Raw genomic sequence first — 24,355 nt, forward strand, 5'->3', positions numbered from 1 at the left:
CAATAAAAAAAAGGATAATAATTAATACTGTGAGATGATATATCGATACGAAAATATATTAAAGTATCCATTGGCTAGAAATTTAAATATATATGTGGATATATGTGTGGATGTTTTGTTCATTTATTATCTACATTTACATCCTGGTTATTTTGATCCTCAATTTTCTTTTTATTGTTTTTATTTGTTTTTTGTTTTTTTTTAAGTTAATGGCTGGGTTACATGAATTAACAATGTAAAAAAAAAAAAAAAAAGAGGAAAAAAAAACCTTAACATAAACTTTTAACTCTTTGTTTTTAATTTTTATGTCACTCCTTGTACACATTTTATAAGAGAAAACATTTATACTAAAGTCTAACACAATACACATTCTAACTTCACTCAGTTTATGTTACTTTAATTGTCTCTCTATTGTAATTTTATCTAATTGTGAAGCAAATTAAAAAAAGAATAAAAAAAATTGCATGCTTACAAAACAAATGTGCCTTTTTCTTTTTTTTCTTCTTATTCACACAAATGACACTTTAAAATACAGCATGTGCTCATTATACTAATTATTCTACATTCATTTGTGGATTACATGAAGTAAAATAAATCACATATTTTAAATAAATAAAATAAATCAAGTTTCAATACATAAATACTCACAATACTATTTTTCTTTTCTAAGTTTCTGACTGGGTTACATGAAATAAAAGAAAGAAAGAAAGAAAGAAAGAAAGAAGAAAAGAAAGAAAATATTATTTTTAAAGCCTGTTGTATGCATTTCACAACAAAAAGAAATAAATAAATAAACTGAGATCTAACACAATAACAACTATCATGTGCAAACATTCACTTACTTACAAATATTATTATTATTATTATTATTATTATTATTATTATAAATGTATTATTGTTGTTGTTGGTGGTGTTGTTGTTTTTATCATTAATGTTAACATGGTGTCTTTTCTCCTCGGGACAGGTGGAGATGTTTATAACAACACAGTGATCGTACAGGATGAAGAGTCGGACGTCCTGCTGAACTGTTTACCCACACTCCCCAGCACTACACCCTTCACACTCCGCATGGCTGACGGATCTGCTCCTCCTCCTGACCTGAACTTTACAGTCGATCCCAAACAGGGAATTGTGATCCGAGCTCCGAGGCCCAGCCACAGTGGAGACTACGTCTGCAGCGTGCTAGGGAACGCAGTGCGGCAACATTCATCAGTCTTCCAAATCACCATCAGGAAAAGTCAGATTTCACACAAAACAAACACACAAACAGATTAATCTCAGCGTTTTACAGAAGTGTAATGAATCATCTGCTCTGTGACAGAAGAGCGGTGATTAGTGTGTGATACGTACTTCTCACTGCTTTTTACTGGATTATATCATGTGTAATAGATTTTTTTTTACTGTATTTAAACTGCATTTCTGTCTGTCTGCTGTTTTTTTCTCATGTCTAATGTTATAACTGAACGTATTCGTGTCTAATATATTTGTGGGATTAGAAGTGCGCGTCCCTCCGGCTGTATCTGTGGAGGTGGACGAGTGTGTCCGAGTCATTGGAGAGAAACTGCAGCTCACCTGCAACGCCACCAACCCCGATCACTCCGTCATCATCAAATGGCAACACTCCAACACTCAGGTAAAGTCACATGGAAATAATATTTTAATAATAATTATAATAATTATGTGTCATCCTTTTACATTAATTTTTTTCTTTCTTAATTAATTAATTACTTAATTAATTAATTGTATTTATTTATTTATCAGACACTTCTGGTTAATAAGACAGTGAAGAGGAGCAGTGACATGGTTCAGGTGATAAGTGTGCTCACTCTTCCTCACGTGAAGAAATCCGATTCCGGCAATCTGACCTGCATCGCCAAAAATACAGCGGGGAATAAAACCGCAACCGTCTCACTCCGAATCGCAGGCAAGAGCAAACAACACTCACTGTTTTTCCAAATCCACAGACAATCACACACATACCCGTGAGCTTAAAAATCATGTTATTACACGTGTTATTACACGTTATTACGTTAGTACACTTTAGTACACTTTATAGCACAATTGTTCTCTATCTGTCTATCTATCCATCTATCTATCTATCTATATATATATATATATATATATATATATATATATATATATATATATATAATCACAGATGCTTGTGAGAAACGACACTTTATGTGTACTCATTAATACATTTTCTTGTACATTATTTTACATTAATGCAGTTTATTACACATCAATACACTTTATTACACATAATTATACAGTAATACACATTATTAAACATTAATGGGCTTCATTACTATACTTTATTACTCATTATTACACATTTATACATGCCTTAACTGCCTAATTAATTCTGTCTATATTTATTATTTCCCACAGTCCTCTACTTATGTGTGTATTTATTTCTGAGATTCATATATTTGTATATTTAGTGTAACCGCTCAGTGGCATGTTTTATTTTAGAGAAGCCGTACGTGTCTCTGACACCGCTGAAGCCGAGGGGTTTAAATCCCACAGTGGAGCTGATGGAGGATGAGACACTGGACTTGAGGGTAGAAGTCGACGCTTATCCCACCATCCAGGACGGGAGGTGGAGCACACCACCAGCTACAAACACCTCCAACTATGTGGAGACGCTCTCCACCATCCACAGAAGGTTCTCCAGGATGTTTAGAATCTTCACCTGTACTCACCTGTTTCAGCTTCATAACACTCAAAAGATCCATTTTACGCTGATCTTTTACAGACATTAAAACAGGCAGACAGGTGGATAGACAGACAGGTGTAGAGAAACACAGTGATGTATTTAAATAAAGCTTTTCAGACTCATTTTAATTTTTTTCTTGTTATTCAATAGCTCTCAGTAATAACAGACATGTTATTCTGTTTCCTGCAGCTTCAGCAGTGTTTTTCTATTATTGTGTAGAAGAGTTGTATTATTCTGAGTGTTTTATGTCTGTGTATACTGCAGTACTGACATTTCTTCCTGCCTGACAGTTACAGACAAGTCGCTTCACTGTCCATAAAGAGAATCAAAGCACAAGAGCGTGGCTGGTACAGCTTTAATGCCCAGGGTGCCAATATTAATGCCACAACTCACTTTAAAGTCCATGTCTACCGTAAGTACACACACACAGCAGTTTTCAAACACAAGTATTTGGTAGAATCACAATTTTCTGCAGGAACAGTAATGATGTGTGATTGGGTTGGTGAAGTTCCTAACAGCTCTGCACATTGTTTGAGATTGTCACTCGTTCTTCCTGGCAGATTTGCTCCAAGTCCTTCAGGTTTTGGTTGGCTGTTGTTTGTTGACTGAATTTTCAAACAGTACCACAGATTCTCAGTGGGATTCAGATCTGGACTGTGACTGGCCACTGTACAACATTCACCTTTCTGCTTTTAATCACTCCTACGTTGCCTTGGCATTGTGTTTGGGTCCATTGGCAGTGCTTCTCTAGTGATGGTCTAGGTACAGCTTGTTTAGGTAGTAATAGTTTAAGTAGTGCTTGTCTAGGTAGTATTGGTCTAGATAGTGCTGGTCTCAGTAGTACATGTGTAGGTAGTGCTTGTGTAGGTAGTGTTTGTGTAGGTATTGCTTGTGTAGGTAATGCTTTTTTAGGTAGTGCTTGTGTAGGTATTGCTTGTGGAGGTATTTCTTGTGTAGGTAGTGTTTGTGTAGGTTGTGCTTATGTAGGTAGTGTTTGTGTAGGTATTGCTTGTGTAGGTAATGCTTTTTAGGTATTGCTTGTGTAGGTTGTGCTTGTAAAGGTAGTGCTTGTGTAGATATTGCTTGTGTAGGTAGTGCTTGTGTAGGTAGTGCTTGTAAAGGTAGTGTTTGTGTAGGTAGTGCTTGTAAAGGTAGTGTTTGTGTAATTATTGCTTGTGGAGGTAGTGCTTGTGTAGGTAGTGCTTGTGTAGGTATTGCTAGTGTAGATACTGTTTGTGTAGGTAGTGTTTGTAAAGATAGTGCTTGTGTAGGTAGTGCTTGTGTAGGTATTGCTTGTGTATGTAGTGCTTGTGTAGGTAGTGCTTGTGTAGGTAGAGTTTGTGTAGATATTGCTTGTGTAGGTAGAGTTTGTGTAGGTATTGGTTGTGTAGGTAGTGCTCGTGTAGGTAGTGTTTGTGTAGGTATTGCTTGTGTAGGTAGTGCTTGTGTAGGTATTGCTTGTGTAGGTAGTGCTTGTTTAGGTAGTGTTTGTGTAGGTATTGCTTGTGTATGTAATGCTTTTTAAGGTAGTGCTTGTGTAGGTATTGCTTGTGTAGGTAGTGTTTGTGTGGGTAGTGCTTGTAAAGGTAGTGCTTGTGTAGGTAGTGTTTGTGCAGGTATTCGTTGTAAAGTTAGTGCTTGTGTAGGTAGTGCTTGTGTAGGTAGTGTTTGTGTAGGTATTCGTTGTAAAGTTAGTGTTTGTGTAGGTAGTGCTTGTGTAGGTATTGCTTGTAAAGGAGTGCTTGTGTAGGTTGTGCTTGTGTAGGGAGTGTTTGTGTAGGTATTGCTTGTAAACGTAGTGCTTGTGCAGGTAGTGCTTGTGAAGCTATTGCTTGTAAAGTTAGTGCTTGTGTAGGTAGTGCTTGTGTAGGTAGTGATTGTGTAGGTAGTTATTGTAAAGGTAGTGCTTGAGTAGGTAGTGCTTGTAAAGGTAATGCTTATGTAGGTATTGCTTGTGTACGTATTGCTTGTAAAGGTAGTGCATGTGTAAGTAGTGCTTGTGTAGGTATTGCTTGTGGAGGTATTTCTTGTGTAGGTAGTGCTTGTGTAGGTATTGCTTGTAGAGGTAGTGTTTGTGTAGGTATTGCTAGTGTAGATACTGTTTGTGTAGGTAGTGCTTGTGTAGGTAGAGTTTGTGTAGGTATTGGTTGTGTAGATAGTGCTTGTGTAGGTATTGCTTGTGTAGGTAGAGTTTGTGTAGGTATTGGTTGTGTAGGTAGTGCTCGTGTAGGTAGTGTTTGTGTAGGTATTGCTTGTAAAGGTAGTGCTTGTGTAGGTAGTGCTTGTTTAGGTAGTGTTTGTGTAGGTAGTGTTTGTAAAGGTAGTGCTTGTGTAGGTAGTGTTTGTGTAGGTATTGCTTGTGTAGGTAATGCTTTTTTAGGTAGTGCTTGTGTAGGTATTGCTTGTGTAGGTAGTGTTTGTGTGGGTAGTGCTTGTAAAGGTAGTGCTTGTGTAGGTAGTGTTTGTGCAGGTATTCGTTGTAAAGTTAGTGCTTGTGTAGGTAGTGCTTGTGTAGGTAGTGCTTGTGTAGGTAGTGTTTGTGTAGGTATTCGTTGTAAAGTTAGTGCTTGTGTAGGTAGTGTTTGTGTAGGTAGTGCTTGTGTAGGTATTGCTTGTAAAGGAGTGCTTGTGTAGGTTGTGCTTGTGTAGGGAGTGTTTGTGTAGGTATTGCTTGTAAAGGTAGTGCTTCTGTAGGTAGTGCTTGTGTAGGTAGTGTTTGTGAAGCTATTGCTTGTAAAGGTATTGCTTGTGTAGGTAGTGCTTGTGTAGGTAGTGATTGTGTAGGTAGTGCTTGAGCAGGTAGTGCTTGTAAAGGTAATGCTTGTGTAGGTATTGCTTGTGTACGTATTGCTTGTAAAGGTAGTGCATGTGTAAGTAGTGCTTGTGTAGGTATTGCTTGTGTAGGTAGTGTTTGTGTAGTTATTGCTTGTGGAGGTAGTGCTTGTGTAGGTATTGCTTGTGGAGGTATTTCTTGTGTAGGTAGTGCTTGTGTAGGTATTGCTTGTAAAGGTAGTGCATGTGTAGGTAGTTCTTGTGTAGGTAGTACTTGTGTAGGTATTGCTTGTAAAGGTAGTGTTTGTGTAGGTAGTGCTTGTGTAGGTAGTGTTTGTGTAGGTAGTACTTGTGCAGGTAGTGCTTGTGTAGGTATTGCTTGTGTAGGTAATGCTTGTAAAGGTAGTGCTTGTGTAGTTATTGTTTGTGGAGGTAGTGCTTGTGTAGGTATTGCTTGTGGAGGTATTTCTTGTGTAGGTAGTGCTTGTGTAGGTATTGCTTGTAAAGGTAGTGCTTGTGTAGGTAGTGTTTGTGTAGGTATTGCTTGTGTAGGTAGTGCTTTTTTAGGTAGTGCTTGTGTAGGTATTGCTTGTGGAGGTATTTCTTGTGTAGGTAGTGTTTGTGTAGGTAGTGCTTGTGTAGATATTGCTTGTGTAGGTAATGCTTTTTTAGGTAGTGCTTGTGTAGGTATTGCTTGTGTAGGTTGTGCTTGTAAAGGTAGTGCTTGTGTAGATATTGCTTGTGTAGGTAGTGCTTGTGTAGGTAGTGCTTGTAAAGGTAGTGTTTGTGTAGGTAGTGCTTGTAAAGGTAGTATTTGTGTAATTATTGCTTGTGGAGGTAGTGCTTGTGTAGGTATTGCTTGTGTAGGTAGTGTTTGTGTAGGTTGTGCTTGTAAAGGTAGTGCTTGTGTAGGTAGTGTTTGTGTAGGTATTGCTTGTGTAGGTAATACTTTTTTAGGTAGTGCTTGTGTAGGTATTGCTTGTGTAGGTAGTGTTTGTGTGGGTAGTGCTTGTAAAGGTAGTGTTTGTGTAGGTAGTGCTTGTAAAGGTAGTGTTTGTGTAATTATTGCTTGTGGAGGTAGTGCTTGTGTAGGTAGTGCTTGTGTAGGTATTGCTTGTGTAGGTAGTGTTTGTGTAGGTTGTGCTTGTAAAGGTAGTGCTTGTGTAGGTAGTGTTTGTGTAGGTATTGCTTGTGTAGGTAATGCTTTTTTAGCTAGTGCTTGTGTAGGTATTGCTTGTGTAGGTAGTGTTTGTGTGGGTAGTGCTTGTAAAGGTAGTGCTTGTGTAGGTAGTGTTTGTGCAGGTATTCGTTGTAAAGTTAGTGCTTGTGTAGGTAGTGCTTGTGTAGGTAGTGCGTGTGTAGGTATTGCTAGTGTAGATACTGTTTGTGTAGGTAGTGTTTGTAAAGATAGTGCTTGTGTAGGTATTGCTTGTGTAGGTAGTGCTTGTGTAGGTATTGCTTGTGTAGGTAGTGCTTGTGTAGGTAGAGTTTGTGTAGGTATTGGTTGTGTTGGTATTGCTTGTGTAGGTAGAGTTTGTGTAGGTATTGGTTGTGTAGGTAGTGCTCGTGTAGGTAGTGTTTGTGTAGGTATTGCTTGTGTAGGTAGTGCTTGTGTAGGTATTGCTTGTGTAGGTAGTGCTTGTTTAGGTAGTGTTTGTGTAGGTAGTGTTTGTGTAGGTTGTGCTTGTAAAGGTAGTGCTTGTGTAGGTAGTGTTTGTGTAGGTATTCCTTGTGTAGGTAATGCTTTTTTAGGTAGTGCTTGTGTAGGTATTGCTTGTGTAGGTAGTGTTTGTGTGGGTAGTGCTTGTAAAGGTAGTGCTTGTGTAGGTAGTGTTTGTGTAGGTATGCGTTGTAAAGTTAGTGCTTGTGTAGGTATTCCTTGTAAAGTTAGTGCTTGTGTAGGTAGTGCTTGTGTAGGTAGTGTTTGTGCAGGTATTCGTTGTAAAGTTAGTGCTTGTGTAGGTAGTGCTTGTGTAGGTAGTGCTTGTGTAGGTAGTGTTTGTGTAGGTATTCGTTGTAAAGTTAGTGCTTGTGTAGGTAGTGCTTGTGTAGGTAGTGTTTGTGTAGGTAGTGCTTGTGAAGCTATTGCTTGTAAAGGTATTGCTTGTGTAGGTAGTGCTTGTGTAGGTAGTGTTTGTGTAGGTATGCGTTGTAAAGTTAGTGCTTGTGTAGGTAGTGCTTGTGTAGGTAGTGTTTGTGTAGGTATTCCTTGTAAAGTTAGTGCTTGTGTAGGTAGTGCTTGTGTAGGTAGTGTTTGTGCAGGTATTCGTTGTAAAGTTAGTGCTTGTGTAGGTAGTGCTTGTGTAGGTAGTGCTTGTGTAGGTAGTGTTTGTGTAGGTATTCGTTGTAAAGTTAGTGCTTGTGTAGGTAGTGCTTGTGTAGGTAGTGTTTGTGTAGGTAGTGCTTGTGAAGCTATTGCTTGTAAAGGTATTGCTTGTGTAGGTAGTGCTTGTGTAGGTAGTGCTTGTAAAGGTAGTTTCTGTGTAGGTAGTGCTTGTAAAGGTAATGCTTGTGTAGGTAGTGCTTGTGTACGTATTGCTTGTAAAGGTAGTGCATGTGTAAGTAGTGCTTGTGCAGGTAGTGTTTGTGTAGGTAGTGCTTGTGTATGTATTGCTTGTAAAGGTAGTGCATGTGTAGGTAGTGCTTGTGTAGGTATTGCTTGTAAAGGTAGTGTTTGTGTAGGTAGTGCTTGTGTAGGTATTGCTTGTAAAGGTAGTGTTTGTGTAGGTAGTGCTGGTGTATGTATTGCTTGTAAAGGTAGTGTTTGTGTAGGTAGTGCTTGTGTAGGTAGTGCTTGTGTAGGTATTGCTTGTAAAGGTAGTGTTTGTGTAGGTAGTGCTTGTGTAGGTAGTGCTTGTAAAGGTAATGCTTGTGTAGGTAGTGCGTATGTACGTATTGCTTGTAAAGGTAGTGCATGTGTAGGTAGTGCTTGTGTAGGTAGTGCTTGTGCAGGTAGTGTTTGTGTAGGTAGTGCTTGTGTATGTATTGCTTGTAAAGGTAGTGCATGTGTAGGTAGTGCTTGTGTAGGTATTGCTTGTAAAGGTAGTGTTTGTGTAGGTAGTGCTTGTGTAGGTATTGCTTGTAAAGGTAGTGTTTGTGTAGGTAGTGCTTGTGTATGTATTGCTTGTAAAGGTAGTGTTTGTGTAGGTAGTGCTTGTGTAGGTAGTGCTTGTGTAGGTATTGCTTGTAAAGGTAGTGTTTGTGTAGGTAGTGCTTGTGTAGGTAGTGCTTGTAAAGGTAATGCTTGTGTAGGTAGTGCGTATGTACATATTGCTTGTAAAGGTAGTGCATGTGTAGGTAGTGCTTGTGTATCTATTGCTTGTGTAGGTAGTGTTTGTGTAGATAGTGCTTGTGTAGGTAGTGTTTGTGTACGTATTGCTTGTGTAGGTAGTGCTTGTGTAGGTAGTGTTTGTGTAGATAGTGCTTGTGTAGGTAGTGTTTGTGTACGTATTGCTTGTGTAGGTAGTGCTTGTGTAGGTAGTGTTTGTGTAGGTATGCGTTGTAAAGTTAGTGCTTGTGTAGGTAGTGCTTGTGTAGGTAGTGTTTGTGTAGGTATTCCTTGTAAAGTTAGTGCTTGTGTAGGTAGTGCTTGTGTAGGTAGTGTTTGTGCAGGTATTCGTTGTAAAGTTAGTGCTTGTGTAGGTAGTGTTTGTGTAGGTATTCGTTGTAAAGTTAGTGCTTGTGTAGGTAGTGCTTGTGTAGGTAGTGTTTGTGTAGGTAGTGCTTGTGAAGCTATTGCTTGTAAAGGTATTGCTTGTGTAGGTAGTGCTTGTGTAGGTAGTGCTTGTAAAGGTAGTTTCTGTGTAGGTAGTGCTTGTAAAGGTAGTGCTTGTGTAGGTATTGCTTGTAAAGGTAGTGTTTGTGTAGGTAGTGCTTGTGTAGGTATTGCTTGTAAAGGTAGTGTTTGTGTAGGTAGTGCTTGTGTATGTATTGCTTGTAAAGGTAGTGTTTGTGTAGGTAGTGCTTGTGTAGGTAGTGCTTGTGTAGGTATTGCTTGTAAAGGTAGTGTTTGTGTAGGTAGTGCTTGTAAAGGTAATGCTTGTGTAGGTAGTGCGTATGTACGTATTGCTTGTAAAGGTAGTGCATGTGTAGGTAGTGCTTGTGTACCTATTGCTTGTGTAGGTAGTGTTTGTGTAGATAGTGCTTGTGTAGGTAGTGTTTGTGTACGTATTGCTTGTGTAGGTAGTGCTTGTGTAGGTAGTGTTTGTGTAGATAGTGCTTGTGTAGGTAGTGTTTGTGTATGTCTTGCTTGTGTAGGTAGTGCTTGTGTAGGTAGTGTTTGTGTAGGTAGTGTTTGTTTCGTGTGACTTCCTTATTACTGACCCAACAGTGCTTATTGTCCAATCTACTTTTACACCCTAGTCCTAAGCTATGATTTCTATGACCTTATCTTTAACTTCTTTAGAATGCTACTTACCCTTCATCATCCTTCAAACTGACCGTCTTGTCAGTGACATTTCTACTGAAGTGTTTTTTGTTCAGAAAATGGGAGCTGTTTTAATATTTCACAGGTGAGGGACAATTATACGTTAGTCGTGTCCTCATTAACCCTCTTACCCATAAGTTCCCACAGTATTATGTCCCATAACCCTATATTCCCCAGAGAAACAGCACGCCAACCCAGAGTTCCTGTGCCAAAATTGACATTTTAATTTTAACATTTTTAGGCCTTGAAACAACTTATAATAATGAATTTGTGTAATATTACTTTGAAAATGAAGCAGTTCTGTGTTTTTACTAAACTTAGAGCACAATTCTTAACTAGAGAAATTACGAAAAAATGCTCGCTAAAATCCTTATACTCATTTAGAAGTACCATATGAGCATCAGCGTGGTCAATGCCTTTGAATAAATTCAAGTAAATAATAAATAAATAAATAAATAAATGCATTTTAGCGCCAAAAGTCAAGTTTCTGGTGATAATCAGACCAGCAGGTAGTGTTTTCACGAATGCACAGAAATGGTTATGACTCCAGACCCCTGCAGTGTCAGTCGCACTGGTTGATGCTGAAGATGAGGACGGATCAGGGTCTGAATCAGGAGAGTTTGCATCTCTATCAGTTTCAGTTTCGGTTTCAACATCACCTGAACTTTCACTGCTGTCACTATCTAGAATCCTCGCTCTCGCCTGTGTAACTGTGTATGTTTTCTCTTTTTTCACTGTTTTAGATGTACCTGTGTTCACTGTAGGTGTAACTTTAGCTGGAAGACGATTAGCTTTTCACTTTGGCATTTTTAGTTCACTTCTACTAGTACACCAATATTCACGCTTGGATCAGCTTCATCGTAATGCCGGCGTAATGTCATAATCACGTCCTGACGTCATGACGTCATCAACCTTCTGGGTTAAAAAATAATAATTAAATAAGTAAGGAATCATAGCAGAGTAATGCCGGTACACCGGCCTTACGGGATAACGTTTACACTTTAAATCCTCTATATTGGCCTTACGGGGATTTGGCATAGACGACCAAGCCGGTATATCGTCCTTACGGGAATAGATCAAAGACGGGCAAGCCGGTTTTTCGGCCATACGCGGTAAGAGGGTTAACACAACATTGTTCATCTGGAGCTTCCAGAATCTGGTGGATTGAATACATGCAGGAGACATTCTTCAAGTTTTTTATTTGCTTTGAAATACTTGCTGAGCAATAATTCCTTTTGAGTTCGAAATTTCAGCAGTGTGTGTATGTTTTCCACAGAGAAGCCGAGTGTCATGATTGAATGGAGGAACGGTTCTTTAACCTGTTTGGCCTCAGGTTATCCAGCACTGACTATTTATTGGCAGCAGTGTGAGAAAATGAACAACACGTACGCAAACCTCATGTTTTATTTACATTTACGGCATCTGGCCGACTCCCTTAGCCAGAGGAATTTACATGTATCTCCTTTTTATACAACTGAGCAGTTGAGAGTTAAGGGCCTTGCTCAAGGGCCCAGCAATGGCAGGTTGGTGGGATTAGAACTCATGACTTTCTGAGTAGAAGTCCAATGTCTTAACCAGTGAGCTACCACTGCCCTGAGGGGTGTGTGTGTGTGTGTGTGTGTGTGTGTGTGTGTGTGTGTGTGTGTGTGTGTGTGTGTGTGTGTGTGTGTGTGTGTGTGTGTGTATATGTATATGTATATATATATATATGTATGTATGTATGTATGTATGTATATATATATATATATATATATATGTATGTATGTATATATGTATGTATATATATATATATATATGTATGTATATATATATATATGTATGTATATATGTATGTATACACACCTCAGGGCAGTGGTAGCTCACTGGTTAAGACATTGGACTTCTGCTCAGAAAGTCATGAGTTATATATATATATATGTGTGTGTGTGTGTGTGTGTGTGTGTGTGTGTTTTATATACAAGTGATGTTCTAGTGGTTGTAAAAGCCAACTAATTTTATTTTGCTCACAAGTTCAACTGTAAACTCCTCCACCTGAGTGTCAGTCTGAATCTCTCTCAGTTTAAAGTGGAAGAAATGTTGGATTATTTTCTGTGTAGTTCTTTATAGTTTATGATTCATAATGTGCTGCAGTGTAATTCTGAAAGCCCTGTACGTGACTTCACAGATACTACTGAAACAGATACAACTGAAACAGATACAAATGAAACAGACACACAGCATCTGTGATAAAAATAATTGTTTTAAAAATGTTAGTATACCAATACAACACCAATTATATGTATACTGTATGTATATGTATGTAATAAAATGGTGTGTGTGTGTGTGTGTGTATGTGTGTTTTGGATATGACAGCTGTGATAGAAACACATCGTCTGTGGAGTTACAGTATGAACAATACACACTACAGCAACACGATGAGTTCCAGTCCCACACAGTGCGGAGTGTGTTACTGACTCGCCTCAGCAACACCACGGTCAAGTGTGAAGCTGAGAACACTGCTGGAGTCGGGCGGAGCACAATCAACTTACCTCCTCTACTCTGTGAGACACACTGCTACTCTACTGATGATGATGATGATGATGATGATTATGTTTACAGAACATGGGAGTTACCTATGAAACATGCCATCACTGCTCTTCATTATCATCAAACAATATGTATTATTGTTAGCCTCGTCACTTCAGACATGTCGCGGTGTGTGACATCCAGACTCAGATTTTTCTTACAGATTTCCTAACAGGTTTCTGTGTGTAGATGTTTATCAACCTCCACCTGATGTCTGGACATCTCAGATGTTCCTCACCATCATCACAGCAACCTCAGTTATAGCGACACTGCTCTTCATTTTGCTGGGGGTTTGTGTGTACAGGTGTAAGCAGGTAATTATTATTATTATTATTATAATTATTATTATTATTATTATTATTTAAATGAATTCTTATTCTACAGCTCTGTGGTCTGATTGGTCAGTTGAGACACGAAGAGTTCTGATGTCAGAAAATAATCATGATTTAAAAATTATTAATGTTAGGAATTAATGTCTTATTTTGAAAACTGTAATCATTCTTTAAAAAAATTAATGTAGTAAAAATGGGAAATAAAGTGTCTTGATGGTTATTAATCAATTGATTAGTACATTAATTGTGTGTGTGTGTTTTTTTAGACACCGAAATATGAGATCCGATGGAAAATCATCGAGGTGAGTGATGGGAATAATTACACGTACATCGACCCCACTCAGCTTCCCTACAACCCCAAGTGGGAGTTTCCCCGAGACAGACTGACGTTCGGTAACGCAAACTTCCTGTTTATCATCTCAATTATTTACACTATCACTTTACAGCACATCACTTTCCTCATGCTGCAATTTTTTTAACATCAAGGAAACATTCAAATTGAAGACTTTAAGTTATTAACTTTCAGTTTTGGTTCTTAATCCCCTGCATAGTTCACTTACATAGTGAATATGAGTCTTAAACACAGTCCTAGTGGACACGTAGTGCACTAATCAGAGTGTAGGGATGTTAAACCACTCTCTAATGGACACGTAGTGCACTAATCAGAGTGTGGGGAGTTAAACCACTCTCTAGTGGACACGTAGTGCACTAATCAGAGTGTAGGGATGTTAAACCACTCTCTAGTAGACACGTAGTGCACTAATCAGAGTATAGGGATGTTAAACCACTCTCTAGTGGATACGTAGTGCACTAATCAGAGTGTAGGGATGTTAAACCACTCTCTAGTGGACACATAGTGCACTAATCAGAGTGTAGGGATGTGAAACCACTCTCTAGTGGACACGTAGTGCACTAATCAGAGTGTAGGGATGTTAAACCACTCTCTAATGGACACATAGTGCACTAAGTAACAGTCCCCTAATTACATATAGTGAAGGACAAGGTGTTCAGAAGCCAGTAATTACTTCTTGTTGTGTATTGCACTTATATAGGGAGTCAAAATGGATCTTTATTGGACATATAGTATAGTGCACTACATATCATTATGAACAGTATTTATGTTCTATATATTAATTAATTTTTAAAAGGTGATAAATATACAAATGAGCTTTATGCCTAATTGTTTCATTTAGTGCACTACAAAGGGTGCATAATATATTTTTTTTTTAACCCTATGTTGTGTACTTTCTGTACTGAGTAAGGAGACACGTGTTAAATCGCCCTCTAGTTGACTTAACTTCACTGCATTTGGTGTAGAGGACATTATTTTATACCCGATGTAGTGCACTCTTTTAGTGAATAAAGAGTCGAGTGTTATGTGTCCTACTAGCAGACATGCGGTTCACTACACGGGGTGTGGCAGCCAGTATTTCATACTTTATATAGGGTCCCTATATAGGGAGTGAAGAGCCGAAGGTTAAATGGCCCTCTACTGGACGTGTAGTTTACTATACACAGTGGAGAAATTAATATGTAGATAATTTTTGGATTTTATCATTTTAAGACCAAATGTAAAAAATAAAAAACAAAAAAGCGGGGAATATTAGTGTGATAGTAAAGGGGTTAAAGTGTTTGTGTGTGTGTTTGTGACACAGGTCAGGTTCTGGGCTCTGGGGCGTTCGGTAAAGTGGTGGAAGCGACGGCGTTGGGTCTAGAGAAGGATGACCACATCACTCAGGTGGCTGTGAAAATGCTGAAGTGTGAGTTTATTAAACAGGAACAAACGCTGATATTGTAAAACTCTTCTCCCTCATAAATATACACTCCCCATGAGGAATTTCATTTTTTCTCCTGGTTTTGCTTCCTCTTTTTCTTCTTCCCCTTTTCCTCCTTCTTCCTCTTCCCCTTTGTTATGGAAGAATTGTTTAATTAATATTCTTTTATTATTGTAAATGCTCAAGATTTCACATTTCTGTTTCTGGAACATCATTTCTGTGTCTATTCTTATATTGAAAAAGGTACAATGATCTGAATAACATGAATTATTGTTTGCTTGTTTGTTTATTTGTTTGTTTGTTTGTTATGTCTGACACAGCCAGCGCTCTCTCAGAGGAGAAAGAAGCTCTGATGTGTGAGTTGAAGATTTTGAGTCATCTCGGATCTCATGCCAACATCGTCAACCTGCTGGGAGCCTGTACACATGGGGGTAAGACACCTGTCTGTCTGTCTGTCTGTCTGTCTATATAACTAGCTATCTGTCTGTCTGTAAAATGTGTAGGAATATGTGTTTAGCAGAAATAATTTTAGCAGAAACACAAAAAGTAATGAGACTGTAAACACGCCAGATATTGACTTTGATATAATTTCTAATAAAGTGTTTCATTCTTAAATCCTAAAATATTTTTTTTAAATTAATATGAATGTGTACTGAGGGGAAAGTGGATCAGTGCCGACTCAGAATTATGAGAATTATATGTAGCTGCTGATTTGTTTATAATTGCAGTAAAGGTGTGTGTTGATTTGGGTGTGTTTCAGGTCCCGTGTTGTTAATAACGGAGTTCTGCAGTCACGGAGATCTGCTCAACTTCCTGCGCAGGAAAGCGCCACTTTTTATTAACTCAGTGTTCCACACACACGAGTTCTCCAACGTCTACAAGAACCTGACGAGGAACCTGATGGAGAGACGCGACCAGATCAACAGGCAAGGAGGATTTATCATGTGCAAAAATAACACCACAGTGGGTTTAATGATTTATTTATTCCCCTGTAATCAGAGCGAGGATTTCTACTCCATCAGCTCCTGAGCTTTAGAGTTTAATCCTTATCTAAAGGTAAATTATAAATGATGAATTATTTACTGTCGCAGTTACATGGACATGCAGCCAGGTCAAAGGTCAAGAGACTGTACTCAGGGTAAGCTCAGCTTATAATAATAATAATAATAATAATAATAATAATAATAATAATAATAATAATAATCATGCTGAGGTTTAAATGGAATTAAAGTGATAAATACAGAGCGGTGCTGTGTGATGATGTTTGCCTGGTGTTCAGGAGAGTATAGCAGAGGAGCGAGAGATCCATCAGCACTCACCATCGACCACCTGCTGAGGTTCTCCGCTCACGTGGCTCAGGGCATGAACTTCCTCGCATCCAAGAACGTAGCGTTTATTACAGTTATTTTTACACAAACACCACAGATCAGGGAAATTATTTACACAAGTACTGACCAAATAAACAAATAAATAATGATGTAATTCATATAAACATGCAGTGGTAAATAATCAAACAAATAAACAATGTTGACAAACAAACGATGTAAACAAACATCAATAATGATGCCAAACAAGTAAACAACATAAATAAACAAACAAATAATGTTAACAAACAATGATAGCAAAAATGTTTTAAAAATCAGAATTCACAAATAAAAAAAGAATGTGAAACAATGAAACAATCACTAATTAACAAATGACACATGTTAGTAAATAATGTTTTCAAAAAACAAATAAACAATAAACAGTGTTGGGAAACAGCAGCATATTTACAGACACAGAAAGTAAAGAACACTGAAATATTAAGCAGTAAAATGGATCAATAATGTTATGTATGGAGACATAAAGTGTGGGTGTGTAGTGTATCCACAGAGACATTGCTGCTAGAAACGTCCTCGTGTCCGACTCTCTGGTGGCGAAGATCTGTGACTTCGGTCTGGCGCGTGACATCATGAACGACTCGAACTACGTTGTGAGAGGAAATGTAAGAAAAGTTTCAGTCTCTTTAGAAATACACCCACACACACACACACATACACACACACCACACACACGTACACACACACCACACACACACATAAACACACGTAAACACACACAAGCACACACATACACATAAAGACACACACACATAAACACACACATACATAAACACACACACACACACACACACACACACACCACACACACGTACACACACACCACACACACACATACAAATAAACACACACATACATAAACACACACACACATAAACACACACATAAACACAGATAAACACATAACCACACACACACACTTAAATACACACACACATAAACACATATAAACACATAAACACAGAAACACATAAACCCATATAAACACATAAACACACACCCACACACACACACAAAACACATATAAACACATAAGCACATAAACACATATAAACACACACACACACACACACACATAAACACACACACACACACACACATAAACACATACAAACACATAAACACATAAACACATAAACACACACACACACACACACACACACATAAACACACACACATGAACACTTATAAACACATGAACACACACACACTCCCCCTCTCACTGAGAGAGAGACTCAGACTAAGCCACACCACACCTACACTGTCTAACCTTCAGATTGATCCAGTCCATTCACTGCTTTAATCTGATTTATATCCAGTCTAATCTCACACTGACCGTTTATAATCAGTCTGATGTAATGTGATGTAGTTTGATGCAGTCTGATGTAGTCTGATGTGGTGTGTATCAGGCGCGCCTGCCGGTGAAGTGGATGTCTCCGGAGAGTATATTCGAGTGTCTCTACACAGTACAGAGTGACGTTTGGTCGTATGGGGTTCTGCTGTGGGAAATCTTTTCTCTCGGTGAGTCGCTACAACATCTTTAATTTTATATTTTTATTAGTAACTGACTAGGGGTTACAGATCAGACCGCTGACCCTGACCTCTGACCCTGACCCCTGCTTCCACACAAGCTGAGATATGTGGAGAGAAGTGTTTCACTGTGCTGTAATGTCTCTCTTACACATGAAGTCTTCTTCTTCTTCTTCTTCTTCTTCTTCTTCTTCTTCTTCTTCTTCCTCTTTTTCTTCCTCTTCTTCTTTCTCTTCTTCTTCTTCTTCTTCTTTCTCTTCTTCTTCTTCTTCTTCTTCTTCCTCCTCTTCTTCTTCCTCTTATTCTTTCTCTTCTTATTCCCCCTCCTCTTCTTCTTCTTCATCTTCTTCCTCTTTTTCTTCCTCTTCTTCTTGTTCTTCTTCTTCTTCGTCTTTCTCTTCTTCTTTCTCTTCTCTTCGTCTTCCTCCTCTTCGTCTTCCTCTTATTCTTCCTCTTCTTCTTCCCCCCCTCTTCTTCTTCTTCTTCCTCTTTTTCTTCCTCTTATTCTTCCTCTTCTTTTTCTTGTTCTTCTTCTTCCCCTTTTTTTCCTCTTATTCTTTCTCATCTTCTTCCTCTTCTTCTTCTTCTCCTTCTTGTTCTTCTTCTGCTTTCTCTTCTTCTTCTTTCTCTTCTTCTTCATCCTCCTCTTCTTCTTCTCTTCTTCTTTCTCTTCTTCTTCCACTTCTTCTTCTTTCTCTTCTTCTCTCTATTCTTCTTCTTTTTCCTCTTATTCTTCCTCTTCTTCTTCTTCTTCCTCTACTTCTTCTCTCTCTTCTTCTTCTTCCTCTTATTCTTTCTCTTCTTCCACTTCTTCTTCTTCTTCCTCTTCTTCTTTCTCTTCTTCTTCAGTTCAGTGTTATTTGTATAGCGCTTTTAATAATGGACAAAAAACAGCTTTACAGAAATCTATAAATTCAGGATACAGATTTTAAATGTATGAATTTATCCCTAATTCTTCTTCATCATCTTTAAAGTGTCTTCAGTGTTTGGAATATTTCATTCTGTATCTCCTGAATGATGAGAAACAAACTGGGCTTCAGAAAGGCATTTTAAACATGACATTTGTTTGTTTGTTTCTTTCTTTCTTTGTTGTAAATGTATAGGGAGAAGTCCATACCCAGATGTGGTGGTCGATGCTCGGTTCTATAAGATGATCAGGTGTGGATATCACATGTCACAGCCGGATCTTGCCCCTGCTGAGATGTGAGTGCTGATGAACACACAGTGACATTTCATCATTACACCTCTCAGATTATAAATAAATAAACAAACAAACAAATAAATAAATAAATAAACAGGTACAAAATAATGAAGATGTGCTGGAGTCTTGAGCCGACCTCGAGACCGACCTTCAACCAAATTGTCCAGATGATCAGAACGCTGCTGCCGGAAAACTCAGAGCAAGTACGAGATTTAACAGCCACTAATCCCGTTGTATAATAATCTAATAGAATATCCATATACCCACAGTGCAGTCCCTGCTAATTCCCTCCTCAAACACTCTCTTTTTCTGTTTTTAATGAGTTCAAATGTTTTTATTGCTTATATTCGTGATTTGAGTCCGAAATAAACACGCACACTTCCGTATATAATGGCACCCTGGCAATGAAAATAACCAGGGAAAAAAACAATAATGAACAATTAGCAATATATTGAGTTTAAACTTCCAGTGATGTTCTATTGGTTTAGTCCTACATGTTTCCCCACAAAACATTGAATTCAAAATTATTGGCACCCTGACGTGTCCTTGAGAGCGAAACAGCTCCAAGTTCCTTTCTGTAATTCCTAACAAGCTTGTAGAGATGTGTAGAGATGTGTAGAGATATGTAGAGATCTTCATCCACTTCATTTTGTTGATATGTGTGTGTGTGTGTGTGTGTGTGTGTGTGTGTTGACATGTTTTCATCAGCAGTATAAGAACATTCAACAGGAGCTTGAACAGAAGTTTGACTCGATGAATTGTGTAACAGTCAAAATGAGCGAGACTCATCGGGACAAAACTCCGGAAGAGCAGCGTCCGCTCACACACTCCAATAACTATCAGCTTTACTGACACTCAGGAACATCGTAAACACCCGAATTAGCACTTTCTGTGTGTTACTGTTAGCATTACAGGATAAACCGATGAATTAATGTGTAATAACTTTCTGAGACCTACACTGTAATAAACACCTACAAACTAATAACGTTTGATTTTCTTCTCTCCCTCTCTCTCTCTCTCTCTCTCTCTACTAAAGAATTCTGTGTAATTTCAGCTTTAAACAGTTTTGTAAATACGTACACGTTTGTTTGTTTTTTTACTGTATTTTTTAGAAACCTAAAAGCAGGAAAAAGCGACATAAAGACTTTTTAGTTTGTTTTATTTTCTCTTTAAACATATTTTTGTTGTTTGAGTGATTATAAATATGAATCAATTTCTTTTTATAAATTGTAAGGTCAAAAATATTCTGTCAGAGTAGCAAAGCATACCATAAAGGCTTTACATGTTTAAAACGCATATACTACAGTAAAGTGTTTTATTTCCTAACTCTGTACCTTTTATTTACATCTTCTAAACAAATCTTCACAATAAAGTTTATATTTAACTATATATAATATTGTGCTCCTGGATTTTTTTTGTCCCTTTGAGCTGTATTTAAATGTATGAAATGGGCTAAAAAAAATTGCTGTAGTTGTTGCTGTTGTTGTTGTTGTTGTGGAATGAATCTGTGTGATTATTTATTTAGTTTCAGATTGTAACAGTATAAAATGTGGGAGAGTCCAAAAGGGCTGAAACAGTATGTGTGTGTGTGTGTGTGTGTGTGTGTGTGTGTGTGTGAGAGAGAGAGAGAGAGAGAGAGAGAGAGAATCTATCTATACACACATACACACACTTCAGTATATGGCCAAAAGTATGTGGACACCTGACCATCACGCTCATACATGGTTCTTCCCCAAACTGTTACCACATGCTGTATCATTACAGGTTCCCTTCAGTGGAACTAACAGGCCCAAACCTGTTCAGCATGACAATGCTCTTGTGCACAAAGCGAGCTCCATAAAGACAAGGCTTTCCAAGACTTTAGCCCTGACCTCAACCATGCTGAACTGGAATGTCGACTGCACACCAAATCTTCTTACATGTCTCAATGCCTGACCTCACTAATTCTCTTGTGGCTGAAAAGGGAGAACGGGGCAAATCCCCTCAGCCATGCTCAACAATCTAGTGGAAAGCCTTTCCAGAAAAGTGGAGATTATTATAAGAGCAAAGAGAGGACCAATTCCACGTTAATGCTCATTGATTTACAACTCATTTCTCTTTGATGGATAAATTTATTCGCTTTATTGGATAATATATTATGCAATAGCATATTATCTTCGTCAAAAATGAACAAAATGAGTCATTTAAGTGGTTTTATTTTACATTTGACTGCGTTCTTTTTAATTTCTGAATGTTTAATTAAGCTGTTAGACACCAAACTAACTTTTACTTAAAAAAGGTTTTATTTTATTATTTCATTAATTTCTTGTCTTTTGTTATTATTTTATTAACATTAGCATGTTCTGTTATGAGTAAATAAACTGTGTCAAAGTGATACAATATTAAACTTTTTAAATAATATGTAGATGTGGTTCACCATGCACATATCTTACACCGTATATGATGTGGGTGGGAGGCGGTGTGGCCCACATCAATATTTTATCAGGGGCCCAGAACTCCTGAGCTACGGCCCTGCTACCGCCTGTAAACTGTTCGTGTCTTAAGGACTGTTCCACAGTTGCATGTGCAATAATTGTTTATGGTTAAGCATGAAAAACATCGTTTAAACCCTTTCCGATAAAGATCTATAACGCTTATTTGGGTTTTACAAAATTATCTTTAAAATACCGTCTCCATAAAAAGAGACGTTTCTTTTTTGCTGAGTTTATAATTTGTTTATATATATGTATACATACACACACAACGCCACACCAGGGGTTTAAATAACGAACAATCAGGGGTGTAACACAAAACAGCTGTGATTAACAAGAACACGTGAGGGAGACATCCAATAATGTAAAAGGGGTGGACACAGGACATAAACCATAACAAATACACATGTGTTAAGTAAACAAGGTCAACAAGGTCAATGTCAAAAGCAAACCTGGAAGTGCGCCTTCGCGTTTCCGGTTTCAGAGCGTGCTGCGTGCTCCAGAGCTTTACACTGTGGGAAATCATCACACAAACATACACACACACACACACACACACACACATATATATTTATATATATATTTATATTTATATATATATATATATATATATATATATATATATATATATATATATATATATATATATATTTATATTTATATTTATAATTTATATTTATATTTATATAAATATATATATATATTTATATATATTTATATTTATATATATCCTCAGGCTGAAGTTCCAGGTCCGCATCCATCTTTGTAATATAACTTTATCCCACAATGCAACATGGTCATTTCAATTTCATTTTTCTTTTCTTTTTTTTTTTTTTTTACTTTTTGTTTAACTGTGACTTTATACAGAACAGTAAATTTGCTATTTTACACTGTATTATTGTTCCAAAATGAAGGCTGAACTTGTTTGTGCCTGACTTATAGCTTTTGTCCACTTTGGCTTTAAACACCTGTAGAGTGAACACATTTCAGGTAACAGTTCCAGTCTGTTAAAGTTAAACAGACTGGGTATCTACCATGGGTAAAATGTCACTTTTCCGTTCTTTGAGACGGAAAAAGAAGAACAAGGTGAAGCTGAGAGTTGAAGAGGATGTGCAGGCCATCTGTGTGGAAAGTTTAGAGAGTTGGAAAAACATCAGCGAAGCTGCAGCACCTCAGTCTCTGGAATTCTGTAATTCAGAGGAGAGGCGGGCGAACGAGGTGCTACACCCTCAAAGAAAGAGCCTGGAGGACTTCAACTTCCAGATTGGATTCGGCAAGGTCATTCTGTCCAAACTCAGAAGCACGGATGAGGTGTACGTGCTGAAGGTTATGAAGAAAGACAGGATTCTGGCATGTGATATCGCGGACCGCACGCTTACGGAGAGACGCATCCTGGTACAGTCCAGCAAACACCCCTACCTGACACACCTTTTCTGCTGCTTCCAGACCCACGATTATTTGTGCTGCAGTATGGAATATGTGAATGGAGGGGATCTTTCATACCACATAACACGCTCAGATGGGTTTGACAAACCCCGCTCCCAATTCTATGCTGCCGAGATTGCCTGTGCTCTCATGTTCCTACACCACAACGGGATCATTCACAGGGATCTCAAACCGAGAACATCCTCGTAGATGCAGATGGCCACTGCAAGCTTGCAGACTTTGCCTTGTGCATAGAGAACTTTCAAGATGTCAAGATGACATTCAGTGGCACACCCAAGTACATGGCGTCTGAGATGATCCAGGGATTAAAATGCAGCACATCAGTGGATTGGTGGGCCCTGGGTGTTATCCTGTTCGAGATGATGATGGGCTACAGGCCGTTTGACGATGGAAACCAGCGGAAGCTGTTTGATTCCATCGTCAAGGATAAACTGAAGTACCCATCAAGTCTTATCAAAAATGCAGTCAGCATCCTCAAAGGCTTCCTGAAGAAGAACCCCAAGACTCGGCTCGGCTGGGGCCGGGAGGAAGCCATCAAAGTCCATCCGTTCTTTAAATCAATCAACTGGGTGCTGCTGGAACAGAGGACGATTACACCCCCTTTCACACCCCTAATTAAAACAAAGAGGGACGTCAATAACTTTAACGAAGCTTTCACTGATGAGGAACCTAAGCTTTCTTGTAGATCATACCATCATCAAGGAGTTCGGCCAGGAGAAGTTTCAGGGCTTCTTGCATTCTTCATGCATTAACTGGTGTTAATGTAGTATAAATTATATCATTTTCTGACTAAGCTAAGTTTTTTTAATATAAATAAATTCCCTGCCTCCTTTACATCTGGCAAAATGTCTGAACTCCAACCTTTCATAAATGTAAGTATGCTGCATGGCGTTATTGTAAATGGAGACCGTATTGAATGAAATAACATGTTGGACATAGCCATATACATTTTAGAGCATTTCTAAGCATGTTTTGTACTTTTTAGTTTAATGTTTTAAATTTTAGATGTAATGTTTTCATGAGGGCACGCGGTGGCTTAGTGGTTAGCACGTTTGCCTCACACCGCCAGGGTTGGGGTTCGATTCCTGCGGCTCTGTGTGTTTGCATGTTCTCCCTGTGGGGGTTTCCTCTGGGTACTCTGGTTTCCTCCCCCAGTCCAAAGACATGCATGGTAGGCTGATTGGCGTGTGTGAATGTGTACCCTGTGTGAATGTGTACCCTGCCTTGTGCCCGATGCTCCCTGGGATAGACTCCAGGTTCCCCTGTGACCCTGAAAAGGAGTAAGCGGTTGAAGATGGATGGATGTTTTTTCTGTACAAAATTAATGCTCCTCGTATATGACAATAGAGAGCGAACTTTATATAGATGTGTGTAGAGTTATTTCATTTTAAAGTAACGCGTCATTAGTGTTTTGGAGCTTCTGCATTTAGGGAGAACCAAATATTCAAAATATTATGATTCAGAACCACACCACTCTAATGCAAAGTCATTTCCAGCAGGGACTGATGAGGAGACCAACATCTCATCAAAATTCAGATGAGAACGGTGCAGACTTTACGGGGAGGAGCCACAGAGCCAAAAAAGCCTGGAATTACGTGAGTTATACATGGAGTTATACGTGGAATTTTACGTGGAGTTAAACGTGGAGTTATACGTGGAATTATACATGGAGTTAAACGTGGATTTATACATGGAGTTATATATGGAGTTATATGTAGGAGTTATACATGGAAAGAGAT

General features: G+C 38.3%; 1 protein-coding gene and 1 pseudogene across 4 annotated transcripts in view; both read left to right on the plus strand.

Annotated features, from left to right (window-relative positions):
- The window catches only part of csf1rb (colony stimulating factor 1 receptor, b), a 23,924-nt gene extending 3,815 nt beyond the window's left edge, over positions 1-20,109 (plus strand). For 2 of the 4 annotated variants that reach the window (XM_053648805.1, XM_053648804.1), the window contains 19 exons: positions 965-1,237; positions 1,497-1,633; positions 1,762-1,924; positions 2,476-2,668; positions 3,010-3,131; positions 11,194-11,302; positions 12,270-12,457; positions 12,672-12,796; positions 13,081-13,207; positions 14,470-14,574; positions 14,910-15,020; positions 15,350-15,515; positions 15,681-15,727; positions 15,869-15,975; positions 16,451-16,573; positions 17,378-17,489; positions 18,602-18,701; positions 18,797-18,902; positions 19,408-20,109. In XM_053648805.1, the coding sequence (XP_053504780.1) occupies positions 965-1,237; positions 1,497-1,633; positions 1,762-1,924; positions 2,476-2,668; positions 3,010-3,131; positions 11,194-11,302; positions 12,270-12,457; positions 12,672-12,796; positions 13,081-13,207; positions 14,470-14,574; positions 14,910-15,020; positions 15,350-15,515; positions 15,681-15,727; positions 15,869-15,975; positions 16,451-16,573; positions 17,378-17,489; positions 18,602-18,701; positions 18,797-18,902; positions 19,408-19,551 (2,558 nt within the window). In that variant the 3' untranslated portion in view covers positions 19,552-20,109. Of the gene's footprint in view, positions 1-964; positions 1,238-1,496; positions 1,634-1,761; positions 1,925-2,475; positions 2,669-3,009; positions 3,132-11,193; positions 11,303-12,269; positions 12,458-12,671; positions 12,797-13,080; positions 13,208-14,469; positions 14,575-14,909; positions 15,021-15,349; positions 15,553-15,680; positions 15,728-15,868; positions 15,976-16,450; positions 16,574-17,377; positions 17,490-18,601; positions 18,702-18,796; positions 18,903-19,407 lie in introns of those variants that run through there. The other 2 variants (XM_053648806.1, XM_053648808.1) reach the window with 2 other exon arrangements.
- A 1,817-nt stretch (positions 20,110-21,926) lies between these two features.
- On the plus strand, positions 21,927-23,378 carry LOC128622686 (protein kinase C epsilon type-like; annotated as a pseudogene).
- The last annotated feature ends 977 nt before the right edge of the window (positions 23,379-24,355 follow it).

This window comes from Ictalurus furcatus, chromosome 18 (assembly GCF_023375685.1).
Source record: "Ictalurus furcatus strain D&B chromosome 18, Billie_1.0, whole genome shotgun sequence".
Lineage (NCBI taxonomy): Eukaryota > Metazoa > Chordata > Actinopteri > Siluriformes > Ictaluridae > Ictalurus > Ictalurus furcatus.